Source organism: Notolepis coatsorum (genome assembly GCF_963971535.1).
Source record: "Notolepis coatsorum genome assembly, chromosome: 10".
NCBI classification, from domain to species: domain Eukaryota; kingdom Metazoa; phylum Chordata; class Actinopteri; order Aulopiformes; family Paralepididae; genus Notolepis; species Notolepis coatsorum.
Window position 1 is genome coordinate 107,237,799 of NC_140174.1, and position 14,233 is coordinate 107,252,031.

The 14,233-nt window shown below is 46.1% G+C and overlaps 1 protein-coding gene across 1 annotated transcript in view; it reads right to left on the reverse strand.

Annotated features, from left to right (window-relative positions):
* LOC311235058 (chymotrypsin-like protease CTRL-1) overlaps positions 1 to 14,233 on the reverse strand; it is a 63,682-nt gene that overhangs the window by 25,793 nt on the left and 23,656 nt on the right. Inside the window, exons 2-3 of the mRNA XM_084322381.1 lie at positions 7,578 to 7,592; positions 6,356 to 6,524 (exon numbers count right to left, since the gene is read on the reverse strand). Coding sequence (XP_084178507.1) covers positions 6,356 to 6,524; positions 7,578 to 7,592 — 184 coding nt within the window. The remainder of the gene's footprint in view (positions 1 to 6,355; positions 6,525 to 7,577; positions 7,593 to 14,233) is intronic.

The following is a 14,233-nucleotide window of genomic DNA, read 5'->3' on the forward strand; positions in this document are numbered from 1 at the left end:
TCCGCGATAATAGCTATTTTTTTTATTATCTTTTTTAGCATTTTTACAGATTTTTCCTGGTAACGCAGGACCGATAGAGGAGGGGGAGAACGGGAGGAGAAGAGGGGAGGACATGCGGCAAATGGTCACTGGGTGTGGGAAGCGAACCCGGGACGGCGCTATATGGTGTGCTACTGGAGCGCCCCTGATAATAGCTCTTTAGTGGAATACACAAAACACTAGGGCTGACCTTCGAAGCTTTTTTTGGCAATCGAAGCTTCGGGGCCGAGCTTCGATTTGAATTTGAAGCGTCAAAAAAAAAAAAAAAATTATTATACTTGTTTTTAAATGTGCTCTATAAATAAAGTGGATTGGATTAATTAATTAAGTAGCCCCTTTCGTGACTGTGACACGGCCAACAAGGTTTCACTTGGCTGCGCTGCCTGGGTGCAGTGGGGCTGCTCTCACAGCCAACGACATGACATTACATAATTATGTTGCAACCTTCGTCTATCAAGCAAACAATTATATTATATTTAATTTATAATTAATAATTATATCAGACAATGCACCTACAAAAGCAGATGATTACAATTAAATTAGCCAACTTGGTAACACATTAGTCATAGCAGCATAGGCATAGCCTTATTAATGTTTTGTGTGGCGTCGCCGTCGTGTACAACGATACTTACGTTTTTTAGGTGATTTGACAAAGTTGTTGTAGAGTTGTGATATGCCATTTTCTTCTGGCATATCTGGCACTCTGCTTTTTGGGCATTGTCTTTGCATATTTTAAAGTGTAACCACACGTCTGATGACTTCTTCGTCGACATGTCTGCTGCACATGTCCTTGTTGTTTTCAACACAGATAATCTCAACATGCTTGTTGTAGAGAGGTGGAGTCGAGGCGCCGCTTACTTTCGTTTCATTCGAATGGAGGCGCAAGATTTTGGAAAAAAAACGAAAATAAACGAATTTTTTATTTTTATTTTTTTACATTGATTTTTTTTTTATGTTCGAAGCTCGTGCCATCGAACGAAGCTTCGAAGCTTCGAAGTATTTAAGACAGCCCTACAAAACACGTTGTCATTTTTCGGCTGATTTATGAATAGTTTTCAAATAAACGCTAGATTATCGATAGTATATGTGTACTTATGCACACTAGAGAAGTGGGCGGAAAAATCTATTATCCATGACCTGGTCAGCGCTAACGTCATACACACACACACACACGCTGCCATGGCTGAGAAAAAAACATCTGATTAACTCAATACTGGTAAAATAGAGTCCTTACCTCACATCAGATGTTCTGCAAAAAGATTAATCCAATTCCTGATCGCCATTCCAAATATTGATCGCGTTTATTGATCCAACGTTATAGCACCAAAACACATAATCGACGCTGCTCCGAGCCTCGCCAGTGAATGTGATAACATGATACTGCTTGCCAGAGAAGGGAAAACCCCGGACCGGACTTTCTTTCTGAGGCACATGCCCATCCAATCCAATCCAATGATGTGCATTACCATCCGGGAGACGATAGGTGGCGGTATTTGCCCTTTTCGAGCTCAGACCCATTCACAATGATAACGTCAGGCTGGATGGATGAAAAATTTATGGATACCGCTAATAAAAGAAATAACGATTAAAAGACGAGAAAACTCGTCATTGGCACTCAACGCATGGCGAGTTAGCACGACTAATCTCGTCGTTGGCACTCAATGTGTTAAAGGTCCACTATTGTAAAATAATTGCCTTTTCCAGTGTTTTGCATTGTTTTCAAGCAATGTGGGGTTGTACCAACACTGACAACATGTGAAATCTGTACTAAGTCCCATTTGTGCAGTTCAGCTGAGACAATAATGCCCCCCACTGAAACAAGCCATTCTGAATTGACTCGCTCTGTGACGTGAATAGGCACTGATCCGCCACTGCCCGCCCACAATCAACTGTGATTAGAGGAGTTAGCATAACGTTGAAAGTATGAGCAAAACGGACAAGCAGCGAGTGGAAATAATGCGGAAGCGGTTTTGACAGCAGAGTTGCCACCTTCAGCTGTTCCACTGTAAGCACTTCCTCAAAAGTGTTCGGCAGTGTTCCTAATCGTTTCCTAATGATATCGTGCTCCACAAGCAATGAGCCAGGGCAGTGGCAGTTTTTGGGCTACACGCTGTTGTTCAGGAGACTAGCATGTTAACTCATTGAGTGCAGTTTTTCCATCTGTACGGCCTAGCGCCAGCGTTGTTGACCATTTTTACGATGTTTGCGGACCCATCATATATTCTATATTATAGCTATGGAAACAATAGTATGGCTAATTTGACAGGCACTATTTATACTCCAATGAACCAGTTCATTTCTACATACTTTTGTTTGTGCGCTATTCCACACTAAACATTGTCCCGTTTCAAAATAATCCAGTCTCGTTTTCTAGATAGTGAGAATGTGAGATATGACGTGTTATATGCATATGCGCAAATCGTTCGGGTTGCTCGCCTGAAACCTATATTATTTCCAAATCAAAGGTATATACCATATATAGATGTTTAAAAATCATCAAGGGGGGGGTTGTTCTGCGAAGCTGCGATCGTTACCAAAAGCATGTTTTAGGTCGGTAAAATACGACGCTGTGATCAATAGAAAAGCATGTTTTAGGTTCGGTAAAATAGACCTAAAATAGACCATACCTTAGTCAGAAGGTACTCCAAAATGAATAATCCATGTAGTTCCAACGCGATCGCCATTACTCGTGTGCATTGGGTCTGTTTTTTTTGCATTGGGTCTGCAAAAAAGGGCATTTTTGCTCATGAAATGCATAGCCATGTGAAAGCCTTCATGACAAAGTTGCAATTAATTTCAAGGCAACTAGGCAGCAACAATCTCAAACACATGAAAACCCTGAAAGAAGTCAAACCATCAGCTGATCACCGGCACAGGTACTCATCCATGTTGGGAGCACTGCATGATGAATTTTCAAGGCGTTTTCAAGATTTCAAAAAGGTTGAGGATGAAATGCAGCTGGTTTCCTCTCCCTTTACCTGCAGTGTTGATAGTGCACCCACTGATGTTCAGCTTGAACTCATTGACTTGCAGTCTGATTCACTACTGAAAGAGCACTTTAAGTCAGCATCACTGCTAGAGTTCTACTCTGCTCTCAAGGAGGAGAACTTTCCAAACATGAGGAGACATGCTCAGAAGATGTTGGTTCTCTTTGGATCCACCTATATGTGAACAGACATTCTCAGTCATGACGTTTACCAAGTCCAGGTACAGATCCTCTCTCACTGATGAACATCTGGCAGCTGTGCTTCGGATCTCCACCTCAGACATGCAACCTGACTTTGATGGACTTGTTAAAGCTCAACAGAGACTGGATCTATCACACTGAATGAAAAGAAAAAAAGAGCTGAAGAACACTAAAATGTGGAAATATAACAAGTGAAATGGGACACTAGATATTTTTTTTTTTTTTTTTTTGCACAGTTCTGAAAACATTAAATGTTTAATATAGGCATGTAAAGTAAAAAAGGCTACTGGGACACTTTTCTTTACACAGTTCAGTAACATGTCTTGTTTATTTTGGCTATAAGATGATGTGATGTCTTTAGAAAGCTAAGAAAATCCTTGTTTCAATAGTATATGAAACTCAAAATAATAACTTTATTTATATAGCACTTTTTCATACATGCCCCTTGTTATTAATGTTTCACATTTTGTTTATCATTTTGGAAATAAATTCTATTTGAATAAATTATATTTTTGAAAGCTAACCTCACCTTTTAACACTTTAACCGCCGAAAACGCCTTTGGACGTCTTTCCTAGCCATGCTCATTCTGCCGAAGACGCCGTAACTCGTCTTTGATATCAATAATTCAAAAATCTGTGATCTAAATCATATTTCTCCTCCGGGGACCTGAGATGTACAGCTGAGCTCCACTCAACTCTCTAGCGGTTCAAGAGCGCCATCTGGTGGCCGATCCATATTTCGTCCGGGCACTCGCGATCATTAGCAGGACTCTATCTCAACACGCTGGATAATCAATCGCTCACCCTAACTCAATAAACAACGTTATTTGGACGTATATAGTATTATACAACCTGGAAATGGTTCATCAGGATCAACATCCCATAATCTAAAACTGTCTACTCCAAGCTGATCGTCCAACGGCGCGAGGAAGATACGGTGAGTTTCAACATTATTTTCTAACGTCTTCTATACTAACTGATCTGATGATCATATGACCCACACTAGATGAATGGTATAACGTTGCCCGCGGAATTATAAACGCCCCCTCGCCCATCAGGTCAATATCAGATGATACGTAGTAACTTCTAGAAGTACCTCCAGTTGAAATTTTTCATCTGGCACCGATCGCTACCTAACTGTATTTGATCATCAATATAATGCATTTGGGGCTATAAATCAAGTTCTGGAGAAAGCTGCAGAAAACGATAAAAACATACTTATACTTTAGACCATATTTTAGTATGAATATGTGAATGAAAAAGTATATCGTTGCTACACCCTGAACAATGGATATAGGACATTGAATGGGCCATAATAATGTCAATTTAGCAATAGAATTTAAAAAGTTATAGCCCTGCAAAGAAGGGGAACTTCTCCATAGACAAATAGAGCTGGCTAGGGATGGTAAATTATGAATTTAACCATGGCGATCAAAGTGTTAATTGCCAAATAATAACATACACTCTTACCAGGGGTCAAAACAATGCCATTTACTGCTTTTTATATAGAAATAAAATGTATATTATGCATAATTGAGTTTGGAATTTTGGCCCGGCCCTCCAACATATTTTCAGTTGCTCATTCGGCCCCCCGGGAAAAATAATTGCCCACCCCTGCTTTAACATAATGTTGGTTGGTGTTCCTTTAACATAAGTTGGTTGGTGTCCTTTAACATAATGTTGGTTGGTGTTCCTGTAACATAATGTTGGTTGGTGTTCCTTTAACATAATGTTGGCGTGTTCCTTTAATATAACGTTGGCGTGAGGCGGCTGGGTGGCGTAGCGGAGATTGCGCTCGTCACCAATGCAATAGACTCCGGTCTCGACTCCCCGAGTCAGCATTGCCTGCGGCTTGGGCCAGTCGTTATACCATCTCAATTGGCAGAGGTAGCGGGTGGAAAGTCGATGGGTGGGGATTGGACGTTGTGGACAGCGACTCCTACAGGTCGGTTGGGTGACGCCTGTACAGCAGAGACAGGAAGTATCGGGGGCAGCGTGAGCCTCCGACACGTTACTCGTCGCCACTGAGAGTCCGCGCTGTCTGGTGAAAAGATGCGACAGGCTGCCTCCTCGTGTACCGGAGGGGACACATGATGCAAGCCTTCTATCCTCACTACAAATGACCAGTGGGAGGCATAGTCTAGCAACGTTCAAGACAGGGGAGGGAGAGGAGAATTGGCAATGAAAAATTGTGATGGGAGAAAAATAGAAAATAAGGAGAAAAAGTGGATAAAAAATTATATATAATGTTGGCGTAAAGTCAGGTTAACTCGCCACTTGTTCAGCGCCAGACCCGAGTATAGTCGGGTTTTCATCGTTATTTATTTTATTCGATATTTCCATTCATTACAGGCACACGGACGTCGGGGTTAACATGGGGAATCATCCTGATATCGCCAAAGTGCAATACCGGCTGCATTCTCCCAGGTGGCGGTATCGAGCACCCTTTGAAACCTTTGAAAGCCTGTGCGTCGATCAAATGTCTCCGGTCAGACTTTTCTTAAGACGAGCGGTTGTCCCGATCGGATTGAGGAGCGTCAAATGCTCCAGATGCATGATGTGTGGCGGATTATGTTGGCGACACGATCGACACCAATACTGGGACTCGCAATCAGATAATTGGAATATTCTTTTTGGGGTACATCCTAGTCAATGTAAGGGCTATATTATATCAATCCTGCTGTGATCCAACCATGACTTCACCTCGATCACAACATGTGTATGTAACGTTACTCCACAACGTATGCCGTTGGTGACGATCAAATCGTTTTCTGGGATTAGACAGGATCACTCTAAAACTATACTCATATTCACCACGGTATAAAACGGGAATGTATGGATGATTTTTTTTTTTTTTTTTACATATTGAACGATATAGTCGATGTCAAATGGGCCATAGTATTGTATCCATAGCTATAATATAGAATATAATATAGCCCTGCAAACAAGGTGACGCACTCCTATCTTTTAAAGCTTTGGCGTGGTAGGAACCAAAGATGCTCAAGTCCCCGGCTTCCAAAGAGTTAACATGATGTTGGCGTGTTCCTTGGCTTGTTGAAGGAGGTAGTTTTGATTTTGTAACCAGATACACGTTGGTACAGATCCAGATGTATAACAGTGCTGACTTACGAGAGCATGCAGTGAGCGGCAGTGAGCACCCACTGGGTGCTGATGAGGGTCCCCCCACAGATGTGGAAACCTACAGGGTTGTAGTGCAGGCTGACCTGCCAGGGCCACGTCCCACTCGGCGCATCAGCACCCCCCACTATCCTGGAGTTCAGTGGGGCCGTCCCACAATCTGACAAAGTGAAGATGACCACAGAGGGCGCAGGGCGTTAGAAGAGCAGCTCCAGGGTGTGTATGATGTACAGACTATTTAAACGTTTATGATGTTGTGGCTATAATAAGCTTTAAATATGTAGATCAATTTCTAACTGTAAAGGTTGACTAGTGTTGTAACTGTAAAGGTGGACTGGTGTAACTGTAAAGGTGTTCTGGTGTTGTAACTGTAAAGGTGGACTGGTGTTGTAACTGTAAAGGTGTTCTGGTGTTGTAACTGTAAAGGTGGACTGGTGTTGTAACTGTAAAGGTGGACTGGTGTTGTAACTGTAAAGGTGGACTGGTGTTTTAACTGTAAAGGTGGACTGGTGTTGTAACTGTAAAGGTGTTCTGGTGTTGTAACTGTAAAGGTGGACTGGTGTTGTAACTGTAAAGGTGGACTGGTGTTTTAACTGTAAAGGTGGACTGGTGTTGTAACTGTAAAGGTTGACTGGAGATTTTATTTCCCCATATCCCCATTAGCTGGTGCCATAGCAACCAGCTAGTCTTCCTGGGGTCCACACAAAAAAACATACAAAAACAATTATTGTACTCAACACACAATGCACAATTAAGATAACAAATAAGATAGCTAAAATTACATGCAAGCAAAGAAACAGAAAACAAAAAAACAAAACAAAAATACTTTACAGTGTTAAATACAATTTAAGATAATTTTTTTAAGTAAATTTACTGTAGATGCAGCAGAGGTTTTGAGGCAGGTTATTCCAAAGAGTCAATTATCTAAAAATAAAAGATCTTCTTAAAGTGTTGGTTTTTGGACCTGGAAATTGAAGCTGCACGTTACTGGAACCTCTAGTGTAATGATCATGCGCAGTATTACTATAAACAATCTGTTTATGTATAAAAACAGGAGTTTTACTGCTCATGACCAACTTGAACAGCACAAGTGTATTAAAAGACAACCTATTCTCAACCTTAAGCCAAGAAAGGCAGGCATGCATACGTCTGCTCCTACGACCAAGGAGATGGTCTTGTGTTGTTGAAACATATGAAGGACGATGGATCTTACCTTGAGCTTCTGACACTGTGGGGGAAAGAAGAGTGAAGAGATTACATTAAATAATAACTAATATTATTATAACAATGATAATAACAACAATACTATTATTATTATTATTATTATTATTATTATTATTATTATTATTAATAACAATTATAATAATAAAATGATAGTAATAATAGATGATAATAATAATCTATTTCAATTAATAAATTATTCCTGAATGAGAAAACTAGCCTATCGCAGCTAATGTCCAATTTTGGTAATTTTCCCGTTTTTACTTCAAAAGTACATGGAGGTCAATCTGAAAATGAGGATGAATTCCCTTTTTTTTTATTATTATCTTTTCCCCCCCTCCTTTTTTCCGATTTTTCTCCCATCCCACTGTTAGTCGTTATGCCAATTCCCAATCCCCTTCCTGGTTGTTGCGCACTGCCCCCTACTGTTGGTCCGGGAGGCCGGAGACTGTCACATGCTTTCCTCCGACGCATGTGCAGCCAGCCGGCAGCCAGCCTGGCAGCGCAGATTCTCACCCGGAGAGTGTAACGTGTGGAAGGTCACACTACCTCCCTCCAGATCCAACCCTCGCTGTGCAGGCGCCCCGACCGAACTGTAGGGGTCGCTGTCCACAACGCCCAGGACCCACCCATCAGCTTTCCCACCCCTAACACTGCCAATTGTGTTAGTATGAACGACCAGCCAAGCTGATAGCAACGCCGAGAGCTGGATTCGAACCCAGCATCTCCAGCGTTGATGGCGAGCGCCTTGCCCACTACACCACCTAACCACCCAAGAGGATGAATTCCTTAACACTTTGAGTGCCAACGACGAGATTAGTCGTGCTAACTCGCCATGCGTTGAGTGCCAATGACGAGTTTTCTCGTCTTTTAATCGTTATTTCTTTTCATCCATCCAGCCTGACGTTATCATTGTGAATGGGTCTGAGCTCGAAAAGGGCAAAGACCGCCGCCTATCGTCTCCCGGATGGTAATGCACATAATTGGATTGTATTGGGTGGCCATGTGCATCAGAAAAAAAGTCCGGTCCGGGGTTTTCCCATCTCTGGCAAGCAGCATCGTGTTACCAGATTGACTGAGGACCCTCAGAGCAGCGTCGATTGTGTGTTTCGGACTATAACTGTTACAAAGGATCAGATTAAACCGAATATATATATTTATTTATTGATATATATTGCATAGTATTTGTATATCGTTTGATATCCCTTGTATATTCCTTGTACATATACACGGAATATCCCTTTAGCCTACTACAGACCATAATATTTCATTCTCCTATTGGACAGCGGTCCACCGGCGCCAGGGACCGGCCTCCGGAGTCAGGTTCAAAGTCACCGTCAAGACATGTCTGGACATGCCCGGCCTTGCCCAGGGATACGCGACAGAAATGAGATTGGCACTAGTTTGTTCACCGTGCATATAAATACGGCGCAGGTGAATACAGAAGTAGAGTTACCCAATAAGTTGAAGCCTCACCCACGATACAACGTGCGGTGAAGTATGGCCTGTTTGGCCCCAGAATAGAGCATTGAGACCGCGTGCGAATTAATAACTGAATTGTCAGAGTTTGGCGCTATACCGTCGAGTGCGACATATTTCTATTAAGTCAATAATAGTCTATTTGTGTATAGTGTATCGTGCGGCTAAAGTTCTACAGTGACCAGCATCTCCAACGCTTCCTCGTATTAGCTAGAGTTCTTATCCAGGCTGGGCTGACCACATGGCGCTTTCACCCGAGGAGACCTAGACGAGAACCGTATGGACATGTACACTGGATTAATCTACCCGACGACTACATAGCCCTTTGCGGCTGGAATATATTTGCTTTGGTCCTGTGATTTATGGAGCGGATAATCGCCGACGCCTGCACGTGTTGGATTTACCCCGCGAGGAGTCAAGTCGAGTCGGCGCCTCAGAGAGCCTGAGGCCGACTAGCTTTCTTCACTGTGGAGCTACAGTCTACGGAGAACAGCTGTATTCGTCTGTGGATCAAGAGGCTATTGCACCGGCTCCTGTACCTGGAGTCTCCTTAGTCATCGTTGACCAGACTCTCTACTACCGACAGATCTTCTACCCCTGCTGGCTTACAACCAGGGGGACCCTTCCAGTATCTCCCGCTATATTACTAGTGTACCATAGATATAATTCCCTAAGATTCAGGTTGTATAATTACCTCCTGCGTAACCAGAGAATGGACATTCATTGTTGATTTGCCTACGCACATTCCTTTGCCTTACAAGTGCATTCAAAGAATAATGTAAAGTATATTATGTACCTTTTGCTCCATTAAATACTTGATTATACCTTTGTGTGGAACCGATTTCATTGTGGGAAGTGTTCATCATATTCATATATCGTGTACTGTATGGCCAGTAATTAAAGTACATAAAGCGGTAGTGGTTTAATGATACCATACTTATCAATACAGTCAGGGAATTGTACCCCTCAGTTACAATTGGTCCTTCGAGCCGGAGGGTAACTAGTGTAATATTAATATAGTGGTATTAATATTGACATGGCCTATGATGAACACTCCACAAAACGGTTCTCCTAAAGTAGATCGCCCGCAGCGTAGACGGCAGACACCTCAGTACTTAGAGGATTACGTTGCCAATATATTACCTAGCCTTCTACAGACGGTAAACGCGGAAAAAGTAGATAGTAAAATTATGTCCGACCCTATCGCTTAGGCTACCCCGCCAATAGAGGCCCTAGTGGGTTCTAACGTAACTGACCAAGCTCACGGTAGGGACCAGGAGGGACCTGACACGACTTTACCCCCCGCCAAGACCGAAGAAGTAGTCCCCGGAGAGCTCCAGGATAAAGACAGCTCTCCAGGGATGGAACTCTACCCGCTACAAGAAGAGGAGAGCACCCCGGAGATGGATCTCCAGGACTCGCCACAGGAGAACAGATCTCCAACGAGTACTGCCAGGAGCGGATCACCTCAACCAGCGTCTTCCCCCAGCGAGGCGGACAAGATGCTGGCACAGGCATTCCTCGCCAGCCTAGCAGCCTCAACAGAGCGCGATCGACTCCAAGCACAGACGCTTAGTGAGCGCGAACATTCTTCCATGGAAAGAGAACGCCTTCAAGCGCAGCAACGGAGCGACGAAGATCGTATACGTCTAGAGATTAGACGCCTTCAGACGGAAGAGAATATGGCAAGGGACCGGGCCGATGCCCAGCGCGTCGCTGCCGGTGCCCAAAGAGAAGCCAAGCGCGACCGATTACAAGCGCAGATAATGGAGCAGCTGATCACCAGGGCAACACCCCCTCCCTCCGCACGGGGTTCCAGGGCCTCGTCAAGACAAGGGTCAAGGGCACCCTCCCCTACCCGATCAAGCGACCCTGAGCCCGACCACCAGAGAGAGCCTATACCCCCCTCCGAACTCCTTCCCCGACCGGTCCAAGCGAGACCCAGCTACAAGGAAGAAACGGTCTACACCGCGGAGAGGCTAAATAGATGACTACAGGATCTAGAGGACCTGCCAGAGGAAGAAGAAGAGGGAGAGGAGGAGAGTCAAGCCCGACAGCAGCACAGTACTCCACAGGACCAGGAGGTCCAGTACAGCCCAGGCTCTACCCCCGCGGCTCTGCGCTACAGACCCCCGACTCAATTCACGGGTGAGCTTGACGCACGACCAGCCCCGAGGAATAGCACCTGGATACGCGGGCCATGGTACCCAGCAGGTACCAGCCCACCAAGAGGCGTAAGAGGAGACTCGCCTAGGAGGCCTCTCTTCCAACGCTCACCGATGTGCCAGCCATCCATGGCATCATACATTGGCACACCGACGTTTCCGGACTTCACCCACGAGAACAGAGCACAGTACACGGAGCTACGAATGTGCTTAGAGACAATGATGTCCGATGTAGCTGATGAACCGTACAAGTATGCCATCCTACTGAAGCACCTCAAGGTGCCCCGAGCGCACAATATAGCGCTAGCCTATGCCACCTCTACTACCCCATACACAGCGGCTCTAGCAGCACTCGACCAAAGATATGGACGCATATGGGACTACGTAATACAAGAGATAAGGCATATTGACCGCCTACCCCCAGCCACAGACAATCGCTCACTAGATGACCTGTCTATCAAGGTACAATCCCTGGTAGGGATGCTGGGGGCGCAAAGAGAAAAGGGTATGCACGAACTGTACGCGAACTCTAATGTCGAGAGGATTTTAGAGAAGCTTCCGCCCGCCCGACAAGAGCGCTTCAGGCGGCAAAGAGACCACCGTGATCCTAACGGTCCCGAGCCATCCCTCCTAGACCTAGCCGACTTCCTGGCGAGAGAAGTCAACAGCCTACGGTTGGATACGTTCATGCGGAGCACCCCAAGCTCCAGAGAGGGACCTAGGAGAGCAAACGATGGCCGAAGATTGGTGACCGTCATGCACCAATCAGAATCAGTACCGAGCAGCAAGAACCACAGTACCCCCTCGATGAAAGAGAAGTGGAAGATGGTGTGCCCGTACTGCGAAAAGGAACACTGGTTGTCACAATGTGACACGTTCAAGAAGATGACCGCCGACGAGGTGAGTCAATGGATAAAGTCCAACCGACGCTGTTGCCGATGTGCGCGCAGTCACATGGCAGCCGATTGCCGCTTAAAGAAGAGGTGTAGTCGGTGTGACGGAGCCCACCTAGATGTCCTACACGACAGTAACAGAAGAAAGCCTGCACCCTCAAGCAGCACAAAGGCAAGTGTTATGTACATTGACCCCGCCAGCAGCGGGGGCGCCCGGGTGCTCTTAAAGGTGGTCCGCGTAACACTGAGTTACCAAGACAAGGTCATGGACACTTACGCCGTCCTTGACGACGGGTCAGAGAAGACCCTTCTCCTCGCGTCCGCTGCGGCCCAGCTGGGGCTGCGGGGGAGCGAAAACCAGATGGCGATTCGGACAATAAGAAGAGATCTAAAGACGATAAAGGGCGAGAATGTCTCCTTCACTATCGCAGCAAGCGGGCAGCCAGAGAGACGGTATAGGATTACTAATGCTTTCACCAGCCAAGAAATAAGCCTGTCGCAGTACACCTACCCCATCGCCAAGCTGATGGATAAATATGTGCACCTGCGTCAACTACCTATCCCGCTCATAGACGGTGCCACCCCGACCCTGCTGATAGGCTCCGACCATGCAGACCTCATAGTCCCGATAGACCGGGTCCACACAGGGCCCAGAGGCTGTCCTGCAGCAGTCGAGACCCGCCTAGGATGGACATTACAAGGCCCCCTCGCTAAGTCTCTTAACCGAACAGCAGCCACTAGCTGCCTCCACTCCAGAGTGACAGAAGAAGACACCACCCTCCTACAGCATGTCGAGAGGCTATGGACACTAGAGACAATGCCCTTTAAGAACGAAAAGAAAGACATTCGTTCCAAGGAAGACATTTACGCTATAGCCCTCCTCGAGCAAGGGACAAAGAGAGTCAAAGTCAACGGAGTGATGAGATACGCAACTCCACTCCTGAGGCGAGAGGGTATGCCTACCTTCCACGCCCCAAAAGAAGCGACTATCTATTGGAAGGAGCGGTATCTATTGAACACAGAGCGGCGCCTAGCCAGAGACCCCGCTCAAGAGACTGTGTACCGCGCTGAGATTAACAAGCGAATCACAGCGGGACACATAAAGAAAATTGACTGGCGACGTCGTGCGCTGCTCCGCGCCTCCCTGATCAAAGACGGCTTTGATCTCCGGCAGCGGGCCAGCCGCGACCCCCCAGTATTGCGCAGCCTCTCCCCAGAGGACAAGCCCCTGCTGCGGTTCCTATGGAGAGAGAGGATCGGGGATGAGCAACCAGCCATCTATCAATGGGAAGTCCTCCCTTTCGGAACCACATGCAGTCCATGCTGTGCTACGTTTGCACTGCAAAAACACGTCGCAGAGGACCCAGCAGCTGATGAAGAGGTCCGACAAAGTGTAGGAAATAGTTTCTACGTGGACAACTGTCTGCAAAGCGTCTCGATGCCAGAAGAAGCCGAGGCCCTTCTACTCAAGCTCCGCGCCTCCCTGATCAAAGGCGGCTTTGATCTCAGGCAGTGGGCCAGCAGCGACCCGCAAGTATTGCGCAGCCTCTCCCCCGAGGACAAGGCAGCAAGCAGCGAGACCTGGATGGCGACCATCCCAGGAGAAGCCCAAGAAATGACATTAGGACTAGTCTGGCGCTTCAAAACAGACTCGCTCCATTATAAACACACACCCCTGACCAAGGAGCAGGGAAGGTCGACTGCACTACCGACCACCAGACGGAGTGTATACAGAACACTCGCCAGACAATATGACCCGTTGGGATGTATTCTACCTTACACCACCAGGGCAAAGATGATTGTAAGAGCGTTATGGGACAAGGACCAGGGCTGGGACGACCCCATACCCGAACACCTTGCATCCACATGGAGAGAGTGGGAGACGGAACTCAGCTCACTCCCAGGTGTCAACATACGCCGCAGCTACTTCCCACCCACAGTGAGGCCGGAGACGTGCCAGATGGACCTGCACGTCTTCAGCGACGCCTCCGAAGTAGCCTACGGTTCGGTGGCCTACTTGCGTGCCCGAGAGGAGGGAGGAGAAATACATACTGCTTTCATCCTGGCTCGCTCAAGAATAGCCCCACGAAAGCAACAATCTATCCCGCGTC